This window comes from Pan troglodytes, chromosome 14, assembly GCF_028858775.2.
Source record: "Pan troglodytes isolate AG18354 chromosome 14, NHGRI_mPanTro3-v2.0_pri, whole genome shotgun sequence".
Lineage (NCBI taxonomy): Eukaryota > Metazoa > Chordata > Mammalia > Primates > Hominidae > Pan > Pan troglodytes.
Genome location: NC_072412.2, coordinates 104828936 through 104852153, shown reverse-complemented (window position 1 = coordinate 104852153; position 23218 = coordinate 104828936). Strand labels below are relative to the sequence as shown.

Below are 23218 nucleotides of genomic sequence, written 5' to 3'. Positions count from 1 at the left end.
ACCTTCACGTAAGTATAGATATGGAGACAGATCCTTGAAGTTTTTTCAGGTGATTCTAATGTGTGTCCGGGGTTGAGAATGACTGCATTATAGCAACTGAAATAATACAGAAGCTACACTATCTTCTGACAAATCAGTAATATGGATAAATAACTAAAAGACCTGCACAGTAAGTTGGTGAAGCCAATCTGAGCAATGGTATTAATTATATCACTATGAAGAAAAGGTGTCAGTGTTCAAGAAACGGATTATTATGCTTAAAATGGGCTAACCAAGTGCTTAGCAAAGAAAGGGTAGCAGTCATATACCAGAATTTGCACGAACACTCCAATTTATAGACAAGAACCCAGCACTAGCATTTTCAACAAGATCAGTCCAGAAACCTTGAAAAGCACTTCTGCTCTTTCCCACAGCAGAAACTCAAGAGAAATTTCTTACTTTTTTAACCACCACTGTAAAAGTTATCAAAAATTCATAATCTGATACAGCTGACAAAGCCTAGCTCCTCTAATCAAATATTCAAATTGAGACAAGGTTTTGGCAAAGCTAAGTATGCATACTGGGCATTAAGAAAAAGATTAAACATTGTTTTTAATTCCCTTGAAGTTATAAATGACACTTCTCTGAGTAAAAAGTGAAACTGAAAACAAATGTGCCTAATAAAAGGAAATACTGCCATTGCTTCATTATTATCTGTTTTGCTGAAAAATCAATAACTAGAAAAGTTACTTAATGAAATATTAATAATAAATATTTCTTACAAATTGGGGGCTTTGCGGGACTAACAGCAGGAAGAAAAAGCAAATCTAGAAAGAAAAAAAAAAACTGTCCGCTCTCCTCTCAGGGGCCAATGAGGCAGAGCTCACCTGGAAGTCGTTCTTGACTGCGTGAAGGTCATACACAAAGAGCTTCTGGCAGTGAGGCAGGAGGAGGGCGAGCAGGAGGGAGAGGGCACTGGGGACCAGCAGAAGGCTCTTCGACAGAGGCGCCTTGTCTGGAGGGAAAAAGGAAAGCACTTTCAGAATGATTGTTCCTAAGATTTAAAAAACCACATGCGTGAAAAGCAAGATAATTCACTTCTTTTAAATCAGAATGAAGACAAAGTCCAGAAACTCTGAAATTTGGTTCTAATATCCACTTTCAAAACATCGACCTGGGGATGTAAGTGATCAAAAGATACTGGAAACAAGCAGAATGCCCTAGCAGGGCTTCATTGCCAGTTGGCTCTTAAATGAGACCAAGTTTACAGCCAGAACTTCCATAGAACACCTTTCAGAAAATGGCTACCCAAGTGTAAAGAAATAGAGAAGTGTGTTTCTATCAAATCAGCCAGTTAGCTCCTGAGCATGCACAAAACTCATACATATATAAAAATACATTTTTAATTTCATTTTTTAATTGATACATATTAGGGAACACATTTTGGGAGTACATATGATAATCTGATACATTCATATAATCATATCCAGAGAGAGTCTCACTTTGTCGCCCAAACTGGAGTGCAGTGGCACAATCTCGGCTCACTGCAACCTCCACCTCCCAGGTTCAAGCGATTCTCCTGCCTCAGCCTCCCATGTAGCTGGGATTACAGGCACGTGCCACCATGCCTGGCTAATTTTTGTATTCTTAGTAGAGACCATGTTTCACCATGTTGGCCAGACTGGTCTCAAACTCCTGGGCTCAAGCGATCCTTCTGCCTTGGCCTCCCAAAGTGCTGGGATTACAGGCATGGGCCACGGCACCCAGCCCAGGTAATTATCTTAAATATCTCTCTTTTCTTTAGGCTGAATTATTCTCTTCTAGCTATTTTGAAACGTACGATAGATTAGTGTCAACTACAGACACGCTCCTGACCTACTGAACACCGTCTTATTTCTTCTAAATGTATATTTGTACCCATTAATCAACCTCTTTTTATCCCCCTCTCCCTCCTACCCTTCCCAGCCTCTGATAACCACCAACCTTCTCTCTGTCTTCATGAGATCCACTATTTTAGCTTCCACGTGTGAGAACATGCAATCTTTGTCTTTTTGTTCTTATTTCACTTACATGTCTTCTAGTTCCATCCATGTGGCTGCAAATGACAGGATTTCATTCTTTTTATAGCTGAATAATATTCCACTGTGTGTGTGTGTGTGTATATATATACATATATATATATATATACGCATAAAATTTTCTTTATCTATCATCCATTTTTTTCCCATTCATTGGAAACTCAAAAGAGGGAACTAGTCAATAAAGATGAAAGTATACAACAAAGAAGGCCGGGCCTGATGGCTCACATCTGCATTGATGGACACTTCAGTTGATTCCACATTTTGGCTATTGTGAATAGTGCTGCAATAAGCATGGAAGTGTAGATATGTCTTTGAAATACTGATTTCCTTTCTTTTGAATATATATCCAGTAGTGGATCATATGGTAGTTTTATTTTTATTTTTTTTAAGAACCTCCATACTGTTTTCCATCGTGACCGTACTAATTTACATTCCCACCAACAGTGTACCAGGGTTCCCCTTTCTCCACATACTGGCCAGCCTCTGTTTTGTTTGGTAGTTGTTGCCGTTTTTGAGACAGAGTTTTGCTCTTTCGCCCAGGCTGGAGTGAAGTGGTGCCATCTCGGCTCACTGCAACCTCTGCCCCCCGGGTTCAAGTGATTCTCCTGCCTCAGCCTACCAATTACCTGGGATTACAGGCACCCACCACCATGCCCAGCTAATTTCTGTATTTTTAGTAGAGACGGGGTTTCACCATGTTGGCCAGGCTGGTCTTGAACTCCTGACCTCAGGTGATACCCACATCGGCCTCCCAAAGTACTAGGATTACAGGCATGAGCCACCGTGCCCAGCAGCCAGCCTCTGTTATTCCTGTCTTTTTGATAAAAGCCATTCTAACTCGGGTGAAGTATCTCATTGTGGTTTTGATCTGCATTTCTCTGATGATCAATAATGTTGAGCACATTTTCATATGCCTGTTGGCCATTTGTATGTCTTCTTTTGAGAATGTCTATTCAGATCTTTTGCCCACTTTTAAAATGGATTATTTGGGTTTTTGCTATTGAGTTGTTTGAGCTCCTTACAAATTCTGGTTACTAATCCCTTGTCAGATGGATTAATCTGCAAGTATTGCAAGTATTTTCTCCCATTCTGTGGGTTATCTCTTTGTTGACTGTTTCTTTTGCTGTGCAACAGGAGCTTTTTAGTTTGACTTAATCCCATTTGTCTATTTTTCCTTTGGCTGTCTGTGCTTTTGAGATCTTACACAAAAAGTCTTTGCCCAGACCAATGTCCTGGAGCATTTCTCCAACATTTTCTGCTAGTAGTTTCATAGTTTCAGGTCTTAGACTTAAGTCTTTAATCCATTTCGATTTGATTTTTATGTATAGTAAGAAATACGGGTCTTTCATTTTTGTGCATATGGTTAACCCGTTTTACCAGCACAATTTTTTTTGAGACAGGGTCTCACTCTATTGCCCAAGCTGGAGTCCAGCGGCATGATCACAGCTCACTGCAGCCTTGAACTCCTGGGCTCAAGTGATCCTCCCACCTCAGCCTCCCTAGTAGCTGGGACTACAGGTACAAGCCACCACACCTGGCTAATTTTTTTTTGGAGAAATAGTCTTGCCATGTTGATCAGGCTGGTCTCAACTCCTAGCCTCAAGTGATCCTCTCGCCTCAGCCTCCCAAAGGGTTAGGATGATAGGCATGAGCCACTGCACCCGGCCCCAGCACAATTTTTTTGAAGGGACTGTCGTTTCTCCATTGTATGTTCTTGCCACCTTTTTTGGCTGCAAATGCATGGATTTGTATCTTGGTCTTCTAATCTGCTCCGCTGGTCTATGTGTCTGTTTTTATGTGAGTATCCTGCTGATTTGGTTACTCTGTAGTATATTTTGAAGTCAGGCAGTATGATACTTCACCTTGTTCTTTTTGCTCAGGATTGCTTTGGCTACTCAGAATCTTTTGTGTTTCCATATAAATTTTAGGATTTTTTTTTCTATTTCTGTGAAGAATGTCATTGATATTTTGAGAGGATTGCATTGAATCTGTAAATTGCTTTGGGTAGTATTGCCATTTTAACAATACTAATTCTTCCAAACCATAAGCATGGAATACCCTTTCATTTTTTTATGTCCTCTTCAAGTTCTTTCATCAGTGTTTGATAGTTTTCCTTGCACATATATTGCACATCTTTGGTTAATTGATTCCTGGGTGTTTTGTTTTTAAAAAATTAAAAGAGGCTAAAAGTGTTAACACTGCTGACTGTAGTGGCCCCCTGAGATTTTCCACCATGAGTACAACTGGAGCCCAGGTCAGTTTTCCAGGAGAGACTAGTGTGACCTCTGCCTTGTACTAAAAGCAGTCACGCCCCTCTTCCTCCTTGATCTAGTCATTTACATATTAAGTATGACAGAATTATACTACTGAGGGTATTTTAGAAACTATAAATGTCTTCTCTCTTCCCTCTGATATGAGAGAAAAAAAGAAGCAAATTATGTTTTCTTCAAGCTCACTTTTTTTCCCAATAGAACAAAATATCAGCTTTCACCTACTCAGGAACATTTCCTCCAAGTATGTCATTTAATCAAAATGCACACTATTGTGAGACATCTAGGTAGCCTCTTCTCTCCCTCTGGTCTTCCTTGGTTCCACCTTTGTGTTTTCATGCCTTCCTCTCTCATAGATCCTGAAAACAAGCCCCTGAAGCTACTTGCTGAGCTAATCCATGGGAAAGAACAAAAGCTATGAGAAGGGAAAGGACCTGGGGCCCAGAAGACTTGGCCTTGAACCTTCATTTTCACACTTACTGATGCTTGTCATTGGACACAGTATCTGACCTCTCTGAGCTTCAGTCACTTCATCTGACCTAATTCTCAGGGTTATGCTAAGAATGAAGTGAGGTAATGCATGTAGAAATGGCTAGCACAGGCAGGGCGCAGTGGCTCACGCCTGTAATCCCAGCACTTTGGGAGGCTGAGGCGGGCGGATCACCTGAGGTCAGGAGTTTGAGACCAGTCTGGCCAACATGGCGAAACCCCGTCTCTACTAAAAATACAAAAAAATTACCCGGGCGTGGTGGCAAGCGCCTATAATCCCACTTGGGAGGCTGAGGCGGGAGAATCGCTTGAATCGCTTGAACCTGGAAGGTGGTGGTTGCAGTGAGCCGAGATTGTGCCACTGCACTCCAGCCTGGGCGACAGAGTGAGACTCCATCTCAAAAAAAAAAAAAAAGAAACGGCTAGCACAATGTCCGGCCCATGATGGAGACTCAGAAAAATAAAGTGAATCTCAATCTAGGAAAACCACTGAAATAATATGCTTTCCTTGGAAATAATTACTTTATATAATAACCCTGTACCTCCCTTTGTATGGGAGCTCTGTTTCCACTCTATTAAATCTTGCAACTGAAAAAAAAAATAATAATAATAAAATAATAACCCTGTAATATTCATAGTATCAAAAGACTAGTCTTGAGAACTCAAGTGGTACCAGCAGATTTGGTTACAAAAACATGGCTGAGATTTCCATCAAATAATGAAATACTTACGCTTCATCAGGAACCAAAAACACTGCCTTTTTTTTTCTCCCATCCTTTTACCATGAAAAAGTTTACAATTAAGACTTACACTAGGGTTTACATAATGATAATTTTGATAATTCTGTCATTACTTTTCTATTTCTTAGCTGGCCTTCTGTCTTCATTCTCCTTGTATCTCGGTATCACTCTACACTCATGGATTTTTACTTAGTCAATGTGTCACAATCAGTTGCATTCTTTTTCCAACGTCCAGATGGTCCAGGTGGAAGCCCTCTGACCAGCTCCTGCGGCCTTTAAACCAGGGCCCTCAACGCCGGCTCTGGCTGCTCCACCTACCCACTCCTCTTCCTTGCTTTAGGCTCACCTATACCCGCCCTGCCCAAGACCTAGAATTTCTCTAAGGATCCCTGTTAGGGAATGTTGGGAAATGGTCTTTAGAAACCAAATCTGAGGCCGGGTGCAGTGGCCCATGCCTATAATCCCAGCACTTTGGGAGACCAAGGGGAGCAGATCATGAGGTCAGGAGTTCAAGACCAGCCTGGCCAACATAGTGAAACCCTGTCTCTACTAAAAATACAAAAAGTAGCTGGGCATGGTGGTGCGTGCCTGCAGTCCCAGCTACTTGGGAGGCTGAGGCAGGAGAATCACTTGAACCCGGGTAGTGGAGGTTGCAGTGAGCCAAGATCACGCCACTGCACTCCAGCTGGGGCAACAGAGTAAGACTTCGTCTCAGAAAAAAAAAAAAAAAGAAACCAAATCTGGGCATTAGATGTGCTCATTGTAATTTTTTGGGTCCCAATGCTTCTAGCTCTTTCAGTAATCAGAGCTAGAAAATATATTTTTGAAATCATGATTCGTAATGATATTTCCAATTCAAATTTAACAATTTAACACTACAGTGCTATTTTTCTTTTCTTTTTTCGAGATAGGGTCTCCTTGTGTTGCCCAGGCTAGACTGCAGTGGCGTGATCTCAGCTGACTGCAACCTCCACCTCCTAGGCTCAAGCAATCCTCCTGCCTCAGCCTCCCAAGTAGCTGGGATTACAGGGGCAAGGCCCCATGACCGGCCAGGTTTTTTTTTCGTTGTTTTTGGTTTTTTTGTGTGTAGAGACAGGGTTTTGCCATGTGGCCCAGGCTGGTCTTGAACTCCTGAGCTTAAGCGATCTGCCCGCCTCGGCCTCCCAAAGTGCTGGGATTACAGCTGTGAGCCACCATGCCTGGCCTACAGTGCTTTTTCCTAAGCACTTTGCATTTCTGTCGTTTCTCTCTTAAATATTAATAGTTAGCTGCTTGCTTTATCCTAGGTTATACATAAAATTTTAATATTACAGTATCAGCATCATTACAAACAATAAACTACTTATTAAGCCCACTGGGCGAAGTTTAAGATACCTTTGAAGATTTTTTTTTCTTTTGGTCCTTAGAGTATGTGTGTGTGAATATATATATATATATCTCTCTCAACTAAGGATGGACAGGGTCTTGTGTTCAAAACTACTTGAAAGAATTATTTTCCCTAGTGGTTATAACACAGAGATTTGTTTATTTCTGTTTACATTCAATATTAAAGTTTGCTCCTTTCTCAGTTAAAATTTTTGAATATGTTAAATATTTACATTGTTCAAAAACCAAAACCAGGAAAAACAAAGGTTTACTTTCACTTCAGTTATTTATCCCCTCTATCCCATACCCCCAACCCACTCCCATAGATACACACTTCTAATAGTTTCTAGCTTAACTCCCAATTTTCTTTTTTAAAAAACAAGTAACACACATTAACCTATATAAATACACATGTAGACATGGTACAAAAATACACACACTGGCAGTTCCTCATTTCTGCATAGCTCTGATAGGCACAGACTTCAGTTACCATGATTTGGTAAAACAACACCAGCTCTTCAGTACATAGATCATTATGTCAGTAAGACGTGCATTATGATCAGCAACCAATCATGTATGTCACTTCTTTCTAAGTCTGTCAGTGACTGGTCACTGGGCAGCTGTTATTCCATTCATGCACAGACAGTAAAGTATGTAGTTGTGTTGCCTCATCTTCCAATGATAAATTCATGTGACATTTTACAAAAATAGATCATCAAAAGAGGGAACTAGTCAATAAACATGAAAGTATACAAAAAGAGAGCCAGGCGTGGTGGCTCACATCTGTAATCCCAGCACTTTGGGAGGCCGAGACGGGTGGATCACTTAAGGTCAGGAGTTTGAGACCAGCCTGGTCAACATGGCGAAACCCCGTCTCTACTAAAAATATAAAAAGTAGCTGGGCATGGTGGCACGCCTGTAGTTGCAGCTACTCGGGAGGCTGAGGTGGGAGACTCACTTGAACCCAGGAGACAGAGACTGCAGTGAGCCGAGATCACACCATTGTACTCCAGCCTGGACGACAGGGAGAAACTCCATCTCAAAAAAAAAAAAAAAAAATGTATACAGCAAAGAAACAAAAAGTAATAGTGCTGGAAGTGAAATGTGAATCAAATGTTATCAGGTTATAAAAGAAATATCAAACCACAGGAATGTTGACACTGCCACCATTCAAGGTGGGCAGCTAGAGAAACTCAGTGAAGGTGAACTTATCAACAGGAAGGTGACTGTGATAGAATACTGGCTCCCCAAGGAGGTCCACGTCCTAATCCCCAGAACCTGTGACTATGTTGGGTTACACAGCAAGGGGGAGTTAAGGTTGCAGACAGAATTGAGGTTGCTAATCAGATGTCTTTGAGATGAGATTACCTAAGATATCCAGCTGGATTCTATGCAATCACAAGAGTCCCTTTTTTTTTTTTGAGACGGAGTCTCCCTCTGTCGCCCAGGCTGGAGTACAGTGGCACAATCTCAGCTCAGTGCAACCTCCGCCTACCGGGTTTAGCGATTCTCCTGCCTCAGCCCCCCGAGTAGCTGGGACTACAGGCACGTGCCACCACATCCAGCTAATTTTTGTATTTTTAGTAGAAATGGGATTTCACCATATTGGCCAGGCTGGTCTCAGACTCCTGACCTCATGATCCACCCGCCTCGGCCTCCCAAAGTGCTAGGGATTACAAGCGTGAGCCGCTGCAACCGGCCCACAAGAGTCCTTTTAAGTGCAAGAGGGAGGCAGGAGAGTAAGTTTCAGAGTGACAATGTGTAAGAAAGAGTCCACCAGTCACCCTTGGCTTCGAAGATAAAATTGGGTCATGAGTCAAGAAATGTGAGCTGCCTCAGAAAGCTACAAAAGGCGAAGAAACAGATTCCTTCTCAGAGCTTCCAAAAGAAATGCAGCCCTGCTGACACCTTGATTTTATCCCAGTGAGATCCATTTTGGACTTCTGGCCTCCAAACTGTAGAATAATAAATTTATTTTGTTTTATTTATTTATTTATTGAGGAGACAGAGTCTTGCTCTGTTGCCCAGGCTGGAGTGCAGTGGCGTGATCTCGGCTCACTGCAACCTCTGACGCCTCCCAGGTTCAAGCAATTCTCGTCCCTCCGCCTCCCAAGCAGCTGGGACTACAGGCGCTTGCCACCATGCCCAGCTCACGTTTTTGTATTTTTAGTAAAGACAGGGTTTTGCCATGTTGCCCAGGCTGGTCTCGAACTCCTGAGATCAGGCAATCTGCCCACCTCAGCCTCCCAAAGTGCTATGATTACAGGCATGAGCCACCGTGCCTGGCCATATTTCTTTTGTTTTAAACCACCACGTTTGTGATAATTTGTTAGAGAAGCAACAGTACACTAAAATAGTGATTATGATGTCCCTGAGGAAGTGATGCTGGCAAAAATCTACATATTAAGGAAACTCTCAGGGATATTTTGTCACATTGAAAGCAGAGAGAATAAAATAATGGAAACTCAGCCAAACTCAGAAAGGTGTATGACAATTCACAAGGTTTAAGATAGATACTCCCCATAAGTTACACAACAGGAAGAAGGCAAACACTGTTCAAACTGCTCCTGGTAAGTTTCTTACAAAGAAATAAAACACTTTAATTCTCAATGTCGCTAAAGTTTTTAATAAATTACAGTATACTGTTCTACTATTTTTTCATTTCCCTATGCATTTATAACTATACATTTATAAGAGAAAGTCTAAAGTTTTAACAAAGCATTCTTTCGACAAAGATTTTTAAAAGTCACAGAACAATCCAAATTTTCCCCATTGATTATTAAAATAGCTTTGCCCGGTTTCAACTTGCACGGTCATTTTTACGGTCCTGCATCACCTTGCAAAGCAAGGACTATCTGTGTGTGTTTGTATATACTCTTTCCTAAAACGAGGCTGCAATGTGGTCACTTTGGTATGACCTTCAAGCTCAAATGACAAGTCACTGTCCCTGGTTGTCCAGACCTCCCTACATTCTGGGCCTCCTGCCTCTCCAGCACAACATCCATTGCTTTGTTCTCAGGAGCCTTTGCTGCAATCAAACCGCACAGCTCACTACCTCCTGAACATGTTGCTTTCTGTTTCGATGCCTTTGGAAAATTTTTCCAGACTTAAATCCCCAAATATCATCAATGCCTTCCTTATTAGCACAGATACTCCCTTATCTAAATCTTATGCAGCCTTCAAATTACAGTTGTTTCTACTTTCCTCCATCAGCCTGAGTGAACCATTTTAGCCTGAAGGGCTTTTCCCTCACTCTGCACCCTCGTTCCCACACACTACTATGAGCAGCCAGGGTTTGTACAGTTTTGCTATCCCAACCACAATAAAGATTCCTGAAGGGAGGCCACATGCCTTACTCTTCGCTACATCCACCATAAAGCCTAGCACCGTCCCTTGCACAGATGAAACGTCCAGATCATTAACAGCCAAGATCACAGAAAAGCCTCACTGATGGGGACATTCTCAGATTCTGTGAGATGCACCTTCATCTTATTCATAAGAAATTCCCTGGGGGTGAATTTACCAGTTACAGTTGACACTGTGGTTATTGTACTTGTCTAAGCATATAAAAATAGCCCAACTATTTCCTCTCTGGTAAGGTCTTGTGAGCATCTAAACTAGAACCATTAGTAAAGTGGTTGCATACTTTCTTCATGACCAAAATGCAAACAAGGCTCCACGGAATCTAAAATCTAACCGAGTTCCTCATTGCCTCGTAATTCAAAAGTAGAGGAGAGCACCATGACTATAAGCCTAACCAACCTAAATCCTTTCTCGAGCCATTTCAGCCTCAATTTTCCTCACCTGTAAAATGGAGATGAGAACCTACGTCAAAAGTGTTACGAGAAGAAAATGAAATAAAAGAATAAATATAGGGGCTGGGCACAGTGGCTCATGCCTATAATCCCAGCACTTTGAGAGAACAAGTCGGGCAGATTGCTTGAGGTCAGGAGTTTGAGACTAGCCTGGCCAACATCGTGAAGCCCCGTCACTACTAAAAATACAAAAATTAGCCGGGCGTGGTGGGGTGGGGGGCACCTGTAATCCCAGCTATTCAGGAGGCTGAGGCAGGAGAATCGCTTGAACCCAGGAGGTGGAGGTTGCAGTGAGCCGAGATTGTGCCATTGCACTCCAGCCTGGGCAACAAAGCGAGATTCCGTATCAAAAAAAAAAAAAATGAATGAATATAGAGAATATTGCTCCTACCACCAGCACCATCACAACACCCCAGGCTTCCCCCATTAAAGGCAAGCTCCTTTGTGACTCTGACAGGACTGCAGATGGAGCAGGGGTGATTAAGTGCAAGGGGCAGCTTGATCCATGTTTCCTTCAACTTGGGTTTCCACCTGTCCTTGTGCAATGGGCCCCGTCAGTCCTTCCTCTTCCTTGCCAGCTTCTGAGCAACTCAACACGACTCAAGAAAGATACCCATCTGAGCTACAAGATTTCACCATAAATTCTTGGTCTCAAGTCTCAAGGTGACACTCTCCACCGACCAGCATTTCCACTGATTTTCTCTAGTATATCTGCTCTACAACTTCTTATCTCACACCATCTCTTCCTCTCTCCTCAAACCTCCCTAATTCACACTCCCAACTTGAATACCAAACTCCCAACACATGCACCAAATGAATAAATGAACGGTTTGCTTTGGTATTCTCAATCATTCTCTAAATATGAGTAGGCATCCACGCTGTACCATGCATTATTCTAGGTCCTGAGGCACAGCAATAAACTGTGGACAAAGTCCCTAGCCTCGTGGTTTGGAGTCTAGACAGGACAGAAAAACAACAACAAACAAAACAAGGTAGATATACATTATGTCAGATGGAAATAAATCCTATGAGAAATGAACTAGGGAAAATAAAACCTGTGGCTTTGTTATTCACCACATATTTCCCGTCTCTTCCCAAACACATGGTAGGACTGCTCCCCACCCCCACTCCCAAATGAAGTGAGGCATGGCAGTGTGACTTGCTCTGGCCAAGTAAATGAAAGCTATGTCACTTCCAGGAGGACCCTTTAAGAGCCAGGGAATCATTCTTGTTCTTTTCACCTGCCAACGTGCAAGATGGTGGTTACTCTATCAGCCAGCTCCCAGGGCTGACGACAGTGTGGAGTGGACCCCTCCTAGGTAACTTGCAGTGGAGATGGAACACCAGTGAGATGCAAGCCTTGTCTCGGGTTCCTGATATTTCAGAGTTGTTTGCTACTGCAGCATAACTGGGGAAGGAGGGGTGCCGTCTTTTTTTTTTTGTTTTTTTTTTTTGAGATGGAGTTTCGCTCTTGTTGTCCAGGCTGGAGTGCAATGGCACAATCTCGGCTCATTGCAACCTCTGCCTCCTGGGTTCAAGCGATTCTCCTGTCTCAGCCTCCCGAGTAGCTGGGATTACAGGCATGCACCACCACAACTGGCTAATTTTGTATTTTTAGTAGAGACTGAGTTTCTCCATGTTGGTCAGGCTGGTCTTGAACTCCTGGCCTCAGGTGATCCACCCTCCTTGGCCTCCCAAAGTGCTGGGATTACAGGCATGAGCCACCGCACCCAGCCAAGGGGTGCCATCTTATCCAACCTGGTTAGGGAAAACCTTCTTGTAATGTGGATTTGAGCAGAGACCTGAAGACGTAGGCCTTGCAGATATCTGAGGGAAGGGTGATTCTGGAGGAAAAAAAAGCAAGTACACATGCTTTGAGATGAAAACATGCTCAACATGATTAAGAGATGATAAGGCTGCCAACTGGCAAAAGCAGAATGAGCACAAGGCAGACAGGGAGGGAGCTAACGTCAAACAAGTGGTGATGAGGGGAATGGTCCAGAGCCCTACAGGCCATTATGAGGACTTTAACCTTTCCTCTGGATGTGACAGGGTGCTTTGGGGAGGTCTAAATAGAGGAATAACATGATTGGACATGTTTTTGAATGATCACTTTGGTTGCTAAATTGAGAAGAAATTACAGTAAGGCAATGGTGGAAGATAGTAAACCAGTTAGAAGGCTGTTAGGGAATCCAGGGAAGAAAGGAGGATGTTCAAACCAGCAGGGTGGAGGTGTAGATGAAGAGGGAGGTCGAAACTGGGATATGTTGTGAAGGTACTGCAGGCAGGATATGCTGACTAACTGGGTGCATGGGCAGATGGAGAAGTCAAGAATAAAACTAAGTTTTGTTCTGGACAACTGGAAGAACTGTTGGCAGTTACTGAGATGGCCCTGACTAAGTTTACTGACATGTTGTCTTTCCTACCTACAAGATCTGGGCCCATCTTGCAATATGCTCCCCCAAGCCTTCACCTGCCAGGTCTCTCTCTCCCCTCTACCAGTGCCACTCAAAATAACCAGTCTGCAAAGTGCTACCAGCTTACAGTGGGGTCAGAGTTTGTGCCAAATGTGAATCAACATACTGCCTCCTTCAGGGATGAAGTCCTGCTATGAAAACATATCAACTAAACATGTGCTGTGCTCAAATGTTACCTTATCCTTTGTCCTGCTTTTTTCATAGCACTTAACAGTGGATTTAATAGTGATCCATCAACTCTATGATTCAAACTGATACACCATTATTTTTAGTGCCACTAAAAAATAAACGCTGCCAAATATAATTCTAAGACGTCATCAATTACAAGGCACGTTCCAATTTTAGAATCATTAAAACGTGGGACCTAATGCATTTTAGAATCAAGGAAATATGTTTATTGGTCTATTGTCCATCCGCCCATCTTCAGTCTCCACTAGAACACAAGCTTACTTAGGGCAGCAGCTTTGTCTGGTACATTCCTTGTTGCAGCATCCCTCATGCCTCCAATAGGACCTGACACATAAAGGCAGTCAAGAGTGTTTGTTAAACAAAAGGGGAGTGATGTGAAGGAGGTGCTCACATACTGGCGGGAGGAACCCAAGTGTCCACTGGCAGATGAATGGATAAACGGGTAAACAAAATGTGGCATACACATATAATGGAATTTAATTCAGCCTTAAAAAGGAAGGAAACTGGCACATGGAACAATATGCATGAACCTTGAGGACATTATGCTATGTGAAATAAGCCGGTCACAAAAAGATAAATATTATATGATTCCACTTATTTGCAGTACCTAGAGTAGTAAAATTCACAGAGGCAGAAAGTAGAAAAGTGGTTGCCAGAGGCAGGGTACAGTGGGCGGAGGAAGGGGGAAATGGGAAGTTGTTTAATGGATACAGAGTTTCATTTCTGCAAGATGAGAAGAGTTATAGACATCGGTTGCACAATATGAACGTACTTAATACTACTGGACTATACACAAAAATAGTTAAGATTGTACATTTTATATTATGTACATTTTACCACAATTAAAAATTAAAACTAAATATAAGCAAATATTTACTGAACTAATAACTGACCCTATTTACACAGCCATTTTAATTCTGTCCAGGACCAAACAAACCCCTAAAAATACAGATCTGATAATTACCATTAAGTATTCCTCTCAAGATGAGCAAAAATCAGATCTCAGAAACCTATGTGGAAAGCAATAATACACAAATATCCAAATAGTTGCACATCACAGGATAAGTATATAGTATCATTATAGACAAAAAGATTCACTCATCAACTCAAGATTTGTACTTTTACTACGTAAAAATTTTAACTCAAAAACCTTTAAATAATTATTAAACTCTAGGGAATAACAATGCACATTTAAGTGTTTAGAGAAAATGTGACTATAATCTACTTTGAAATGCATTTTTAAAAATCATATGGTACTGATGAAATAAATAAAGGGATTGATATTTGCTAAAGCCAACATAGTAAAATGTTAATTGTGTAGAATCTAGGTGGTGGGTATATGGGTGTTCAGTGTACCCCTCTTTCTACTTTGTGGCATGTTTGAAATTTTTCATAATTAAAACATTGGGTGGGAGGTGCACAGTGAATCATAGAATCTGAGAGCTGAGAAAGGATTTCAATGAAGCAAAAATTAATAGAACTGAAATGGGACGTAGATAAATCCACAAATATAGTTGGAGAATTCAGCACTCTTCTCACAGTAATCGATAATACAAGCAAACAGAAAATCACTGTTATGGACTGAACGTTTCCTCCTAAAATTTGTATGTTGAAGCTCTATGTTGACTAAGTTTGGAGATAGGCCCTTTAAAGAGGTAATTAAGGTTAAGTGAGGTCATAAGGATAGATGGAGCCCTAATTCAATGTGACATGTCTTTATAAGAAAAGGGAGGGACCCAGGGATGCTTGCACACACAAAGGAAAGACCATGTGATGACACAGCTAGAAGCCAGCAGGCTCCTGCAAGGCCCCAGGAGAAACCAAACCCGCCAAAACCCTGAGCTTGGACTTCTAGATTCTGGGTCTGTAAGAAAATTAATTTCTGTTCCTTAAGCCACCCAGTCTGTGGTATTTTGTTATGGCAGCCCAAGCTGACCAGTAAAATCAGTAAGGATATACAAGACCTGAAAAACATTATCAACCAATTTGGCCTGATTGACATTTATAGAACACTCCACCCAACAACTGCAAGTTACACATTTTTTCAAGTGCATATGGAGCATTCACCAAAATAGACTATATTCTGGGCATAAAAGAGTCCTCAAAAAAATTTAAAGGAATTAAAATCATATAAAGCATGTTCCTTGGCCACAAAAAAATCAGAAGCCAACAGCAGAAAGATGGAAAATCCCCCAAATATGTGAAAACTCAACAACACATTTCTAAACAATATCTGGGTCAAAGAGGAAGTCACAAAGGAAATTAGAGTATATTTAAAATAGAATAAAAAAATGAAGCACAACCAAGCAAAATTTGTGGACTGCAGATAGAGCAATGCTTAGAGGGGGAAATGTAGCATAAAAATGCTTATATTAGGAAGAAAAAAGGTCTCACATAATGGTGTAGGTTACAATCTTAAAAAAAAAAAAAAACAGAAAAAGAGAAAGAAGAGCAAATTAAAACCCAAGCAAGCAGATATAAAGAAATAGAGTAGAAATCAATGAAATGGAAAAACCAAACTATAATAGAGACAAATCAATGAAACTCAAAGCTGGTTCTTGAGATCAATAAAACTGATACACTTCTAGCAGAAATGATAAGGACAAAAAGAGAGAAGACACAATTATCAGTATCAGAAATAAAGAGGAGGCATCACTACTGACCCCAGAGACATTAAAAGGATAGTAAGAAGTTGCACAACAATGTGAATGTACTTAATGTCACTGAACTGTACACTTAAAAATAGTTAAAATATAAGTTTTATGTTATGTATTTCTTATCACTACTAAAATGTCTTATCACAACTAAATTTTTTTTTGAAAGGGAATGTTAGGAAATACTTTATGCCCATAAATTTGATAACTTAGATGAAACAGGCAAACTCCTTGGAAGACACAACCTACCAAAGCTCATTCAAGAAGAAATGGGTAACTTAAATAGTCCTGCAGATATTATGAAATTGAATTTATAGTTAAAAGACTTCCAACAAAGAAAACTCCAAGTCTGATGGCTTCAGGGGAGAATTCTACCAAGCATTTAAATACCAATTCTATACAAACTCTGTTACAACACAGAAAAATAGAGAACACTTTCCAACTCATGTTATGAAGCCAGTGTTACACTGTTAGCAAAGCCACACAAAGATATTAAAAGGCAAAAAATAGACCAATATACTTTATGAACGTATTAACAGATGCAAAATTCTCAACAAAACATCAGTAAATCAAACCTAGCATTATATAAAAAGAATACATCATGACCAAATAATGCTTATCCTGGGAATGCAAAGCAAATCAATGTAATTTACCATATCAACAAGTTAAAGTATACTATGAAACCATTCTCATCCTGCCCAATTACTGCTTATTCTATGAAACCAATTTGTCATCAATCCATAAGGCTAAACTGACCACTTACTGCTATGTAATTATCAATGGGCTACCCCTTTGATCTAACCTCAATTATTAATTACTAATATAACCAACTAGTAACTACTAATACCAACCAACATTTATTAAGCACTTAGGAAGTGGAGGTATTAGCATGACACTTTATGTGTGCTACTTTGCTCCTGCCACTCCCACTACAGGGCCTATGTGCCTGTTACTCTCTCTACCCAAAATGTTCTTCCCACGTCCAGCTTATTCTCACCATTGAGTCCTCATTTCTAAGAGCACCTCCTCAGAGTGGCCTTCCATCCTGATTTTTTGCTTTTGAGTGCATCATCCTGGTTAATTTACTCTGTGGCATTCTTTACTACTTGAAATTCTTTGTTTGCTTCTTTGTCCGTCTCCTTCATCAGAATGTAAACTCTATGAAGATAGGGTCCTAGTTGTCTTGCTCACTGCCATATCCCCATAGCCAGAATGCCACCACTTAGCACACAGTTGCCTTTCAGTAACTATGTGGTGAATGAATTACTTATATGGTTTAAACCTCAAAATAACCCTATGAGGCAGACATCACTCTTCTCAGATTTATACAGAAGACAAAACTGTGACTCGGAGAGTACATTACCTATCCATGACTAGAAAATGTCTTAGCCGGGGTTCCTCTAAGAGTAAAAGGTGAGACAAAGGCTTCCAGGCAGGGACTTTATTTTGGAATGTGATCCCAGGGAGCAGTAGTGAAGGACACGGGGAGCGAAACAGAGGAAGAGTCCAAAGAAGGGCACTGTCAAGCAGGCGATCACCATGAGTGACAGATGTTTCTGACAGGTGCTGGAACCTGCAGGATTTTCCGAGAAGCCTTGTGAATGTGTCTCAACTACCATCCCAGGTGGAACAGGGCAGCATTTTTATCCATCAGCTTCCATCCTCAATGGTCTAGAGTGGCCATAGAAAATAAGCCCCATGGGAGGAACACAGAAATAGGAACAAAAAACCAGCTTACACACCAAATGGGACTCTGTAGAAATAAAATAAAAGGTGAGGCTGAGTACACTGAAACAGTGTGCAAGAAGAGGCTAGTGAGCAGCAGAACCAGAATTCAAGCTCTGATAATCCGGACTACAAACACAACTGACTACACTGCATTGCCATATAGTGCCACGGTTCAAACAAATTTTCACCTTCATAGTGGATTTCAAGTGAAAGACATACACAATCACAAACAGCACTAATAGAAATCAAAGTAGTGCCCTGTGTAACAAAAGTAAATGTAATTGTGAACGAAATATAAAAAGACTGCAGTTTGTGGAGGTTGCAACACAGATCCAAGAAATCCATTTCTAGGAATTTAGCCCAAAGTAATTATCATAAATGTGCACAAAGATTCTGCTACAAAAATGTTCATCGCAGCACTGTTTATAATAGCGAAAAGACCAGAAACAATATGAATATCTAATTGGGAAATGGGTAAATTATGTTCTATCCATAAAAATGGGATAATATTCAACATTAAGCAATAGGTTGTAGAAAAATATTTTGTACCTTGGAAAGATGTTCCTAAATAGTAAGTGCAAAATATTCTAGTGGTATTATTATACAAAAATAATATATAAATACTTTTTTTAAAAAAGCATCTACCAAAATATTAACAGAGATAATCTCTGGTCTGTTCATGGGAGATCTTAATTTTTTACAAAAAAAAAATCGATTTTAACAATTAGAAAAAATAATTTGTAACTAGTTACTAATTCAAGAAAAAGATCCATATGGTGAATCCTTATGCACTGAGATGGGGCAAGTCACTAGTAATCTTCGGCCTCTCTGTGAGCAGAGCCAGGAAGTGGTTCATACACACAGAACCCAAGCAGAGATCAAACAGAAGGTTAAGAAAAAGTCACTTCTCTGCAGGAGATCCTTTTACCTTTGAAAACAGGGATGCTACAAATTTTGAGAATAACAGACAATGCATTAATCTAAAAGTAAAAATGCAAAATACCTCTCTGGCAAAGATAATATAAAAATATAAAGTTTAAGAATTCCTTTTGGGTCTGATTTCTCTTTGGTTTGATCTAAGTACATAGTCATTTCTTTGAGGCAATAAATACTAATCAGGCTTGGGTGACTATGCATTATCCTAAAATAAATATTACAGTATATGTGGATTATTTTATGCCAGGCACTGTGCTAATAAAAGCACTTTACATGTAATACCATCTCAGTGAATTACTATAATAGCCCTGGAGCACGAATTAATTATCAGCATTCTCTAGGTGAAGAAATAAACTAAGAAAGGCTAAATAACTCACTGAAGGTCACAGCTAGTTAGTAGAGGGGCTGGGATTTGAACTTGGTTCTGCCTGACTATAAAGAAACCATTTCTTTCTAATATATAAGAAGGAAGTATGATAACTTTATATGTGTACTATTTTAATACTTAAGATATATCTTTTTGGTTCCACAAAACGTCAAGCACAGAATTATGATATGACCTAGCAATTCCACTCTGAGGAATATACCCAAGAAAACTGAAAACACAGGGTTTTTTTTTCCACAAAAACCTACATACAAATGTTCATAGTAGCATTATCATAACACAAAAAGTGGATACAAACCAATGTCCAACAACAAATGAACAAAATGTATATCCATACAATAGAATATTATTCAGTCATAAGAGGAATGGATCCTGATACATGCTACAACATAGATGAACCTCAAAAACATTATGCTAAGTGAAAAAAAGCCAGTCATATAAAGTTATGTACTATATGACTCCACTTATATGAAATGTCCAGAATTTAAAAATCCATACAGACTGAAAGCAGATTAGTGTTTGTCAGGGACAGTTGGGAGAAGGTAATAGGGCATGACTGCTTAATACAGGGATGTCTAATCTTTTGGTTTCCCTGGGCCACACTGGAAAAGAAGAATTATCTTGGGCCACACATAAAGTACACTAACACTAACAATAGTTGATAAGCTTAAAAAAATTGAAAAAATCTCAAAATGTGTTTACAAATTTGTGTTGGGCTGCATTCAAAGCTGTCTTGGGTCGCATATGGCCCATGGGCTGCAGGGTGGACAAGCCTGGCTTAATGGGCACTCCGTTTCTTTCTGGCGTGATAAAATGTTCTGCAATTAAATTGTGGTTGCTGTTAATTGCACAACAATGTAAATGTACTGGAAGTCAATAAGTGAACATTTTTAAATGGTTAAAATGGCCAATTTTACCTGAATAAAAATATGTATCTTTTGGGTACTGGAGACACTAACCACAGGCCTTGCAAAGCTTAGTCCTGTGGGCTGTTACAGAAGCATTCGCTGAAGACAGACAGGTAGGGGAGCAACCCAGAAACTCTGCCTGCCTCCACAAGTCACGCATGTAAAAATACACACATCAAAAAGCCCTGTATGGTTCACACCCTTGAGAGGAGGGGCCGCCATATCCTACCACAACATTGGTTTTCCTATGTCTGACTACTTAACTATTTGGTAAACTTCTCAGGGTTCTCACAAGAATGGGGTGACTTGGTGTCTCATAAAGTAACTTTCTCATAAAGTTTTTCATCAGAAAGGAGCTAAACCAAAACTAAGGGCAGAAATCCACAAAAGCACAGTAAACCCATGCCTTGCAAGAGACACCTTGCACTTCCACTATGATTTATTCCTCAAGTCTCTGGACTTCCTAAAAGAAAACTTAATGAAACTTAGATTCGGTGACCACGTTAAGGAGGAATGAGTGCCTCCTGGTGATCGTCTCAACAAAGACTGTCCAGGGATCAAAAGGTTCCAGGTTTATTTTTGTTACAGCTGTTTCCCTACAGTGTTTAGAAGTAAAACACTGGAAGCCATCCATCAATCAGCTCCTGTCCCTAATGCATTGAGGAGAATTCAATGACACTGGACACCTGCCACACTGACCGCTCCTCATACAGGTCCCCAGACAACCGGGCAGAGTGCCTGGCTCAGGACGGCAGCCAATAAACACTTGTTATCGAAGCAAGAGTTATACAGTTTATCAGGAAAATAAGCAGGAGAAAGTGCTAAGAAGTTTCCAGGGAAAAAAAACAAGGTCAGGAAAGAGAAGGACTTACCCTCTAGATACAAAAAATGTGCTCCACATCTAAAATACTTAAACAGTGTGAATTAGAGGGGAGGAAAGAGTGAGCTGTAAAATTTAAAATCCTAGTCCTGAAACAGCACCAAACACAGAGGCCTGCATGCCAGAGAAAAGTGTTTCAAATCTGCAAGTAAGCAAAGGCACTGGGCACCTAAATGTTCACTTTGGTCCCACCACTGTGGTGGCCACCAGTTGGGTTTATACTTCTTAGGGAGATTTTATACAAACGTTAACACTATGATTAAATGTAAAAAGCAGTAATTACTAAAAGTACTAATTAGACAAGAAATATAATTATAATGAAATAATAATTTTAAAAGCCAAAATAAGTTTAAAAAATTATGACTGTAACACACAAATATGGGATAAATCAGTTAACAGTTGGAATAACTCTAAATAAAGTAAATCAGGACGCTTACAGAAAGTTCTGGACCATATGATAAACTGTAAGAGAGAAGAAATAATACTTTTCAAGTGGGGAAATGTGTGGTTAGTGGCAAGAAAACATGTTGTAAATTCAAGTGCCTACAGAGGCCAGGCAGGCAGTGAAATGGGGGAGTCGATGGCAAGAAGGTGGGCACGAGCTCGGTGGACGCTGCCACCCACCTAACAACTCGGCCCTGAGGCTGCCAGATCATCCGCCTCAGGACATCACAGACACCTTGAATTTAGGTCTGAAATAAGCCAATTTTAAAGTGCTGGCAAGTAACTCTCCTCTCCAACCTGCCCCCTACAACCTCCACAGAGACCAAAGGAAACGCCTGGGGCCTGGAGAAGCACCGCGGGGTGGGCGCCCATCAGCGCAGCTGAGACACCAGAGGGCTGCATGCCAGGGCGAGCGCGGGTAACAGCTGGCCCCAAGCCAGGGTGCCTCCCTGTGTTCAAGGACCCAAGAAGTCGGACTCAACCAAACAGGGTGACAAGTAAGGCTGCCCGAGCTACAAAGATGGTGCTGGAACGTCCCCAGGCCACACAAGAGGGTCTGCCTCCACAGAGTTTCAGCATAGCCTACGTGGGTCTGGGTTGGAGAAAGAGGGCAGGCAGAACACACGCCTGCATGGTGGAGAAACCCAAGTCTGGTTTTTAAAGCTCTGATGAGCCACGGGACCTCTCCCTGGGAGAAAAGCGTAAGAGATCCGAGCAGAAAAACCCTTGCAAGTTTGGGCTTCTGAGTGGCCCTTCAGCACCTAATGGATGGAGGGACTGACTCTGCCAACATCTCCAGCCACTGACGCTGAGCAACGGCCTAGCTGAAGGGGGGAACAAGCCCCACTAAAACCCCAAACACTAAAATTAATTCGAAAACAAGGAAAGAGGCCAGGCGCCGTGGCTCACACCTGTAATCCCAGCACTTTGGGAGGCCGAGGCAGGCAGATCACCCAAGGTCAGGTGTTCGAGACCAGCCTGGCCAACATGGTGAAACCCCGTTTCTACTAAAAATACAAAAATTAGCCGGTCATGGTGGCAGGCGCCTGTAATCCCAGCTACTCCGGAGGCTGAGGCAGGAGAATCACTTGAACCCAAGAGGCAGAGTTTGCAGTGAGCCAAGATCGCACCACTGCACTCCAGCCTGGGGGACAAGGGCAAGACTTCGTCTCAAAAAAAAAAAAGAAAAAAGAAAAGAGTCCAACAAAAACGACAAAACCAAGAAGACCACCAGGTAAAATTCCAGTCTAAGACAGCAGACCCAGGACACCTGTCCACGTTCCCGCCCTTCCAAAGTTGTTTCAAAATAAAAGAACTCTCAAAACACCAGCGAAATGTGTCCTTTCAACTGAGTCCAGAGAAAGAATCAACAAATACCAAGACCTGGGGAGGAATATGAACAATCTTCAGGAGAATTGAGGGCATTTCTCAAACTGCAGGCATTACCACTACAGCACCAGTTTCTGCCTGCCCTGATCCTGTTATTAATATTTTTCTTTAAATCACCTATGATTTACATAAATATTTTAAACGAAATTTGATATCACTACGGTAAATGGAAAACAAGTGTTGCTTTCTCATTAATAGGTGGTAACTATAAAAATAAACACACTAGGCCAGGCACGGTGGCTCACACTTGTAATCCCAGCACTTTGGGAGGCCAAGGTGAGCGGATCACCTGAGTTCAGGAGTTTGAGACCAGCCTGGCCAACATGGTGAAAACCTGTTTCTACTAAAAATACAAAAATTAGCCAGGTGTGGTGGCGGGCATCTATAATCCTAGCTACTACTTCGGAGGCTGAGGAATGAGAACCCCTTGAACCAGGGAGGCAGAGGTTGCAGTGAGCCGAGATTGCACCACTGCACTCCAGCTGAGGC

General features: G+C 41.2%; 1 protein-coding gene across 2 annotated transcripts in view; it reads right to left on the bottom strand.

Annotated features, from left to right (window-relative positions):
• UBAC2 (UBA domain containing 2) overlaps positions 1 to 23218 on the bottom strand; it is a 182608-nt gene that overhangs the window by 144059 nt on the left and 15331 nt on the right. For both annotated transcript variants that reach the window (XM_063791892.1, NM_001246491.1), the window contains 1 exon segment: positions 867 to 994. In XM_063791892.1, coding sequence (XP_063647962.1) covers positions 867 to 994 — 128 coding nt within the window.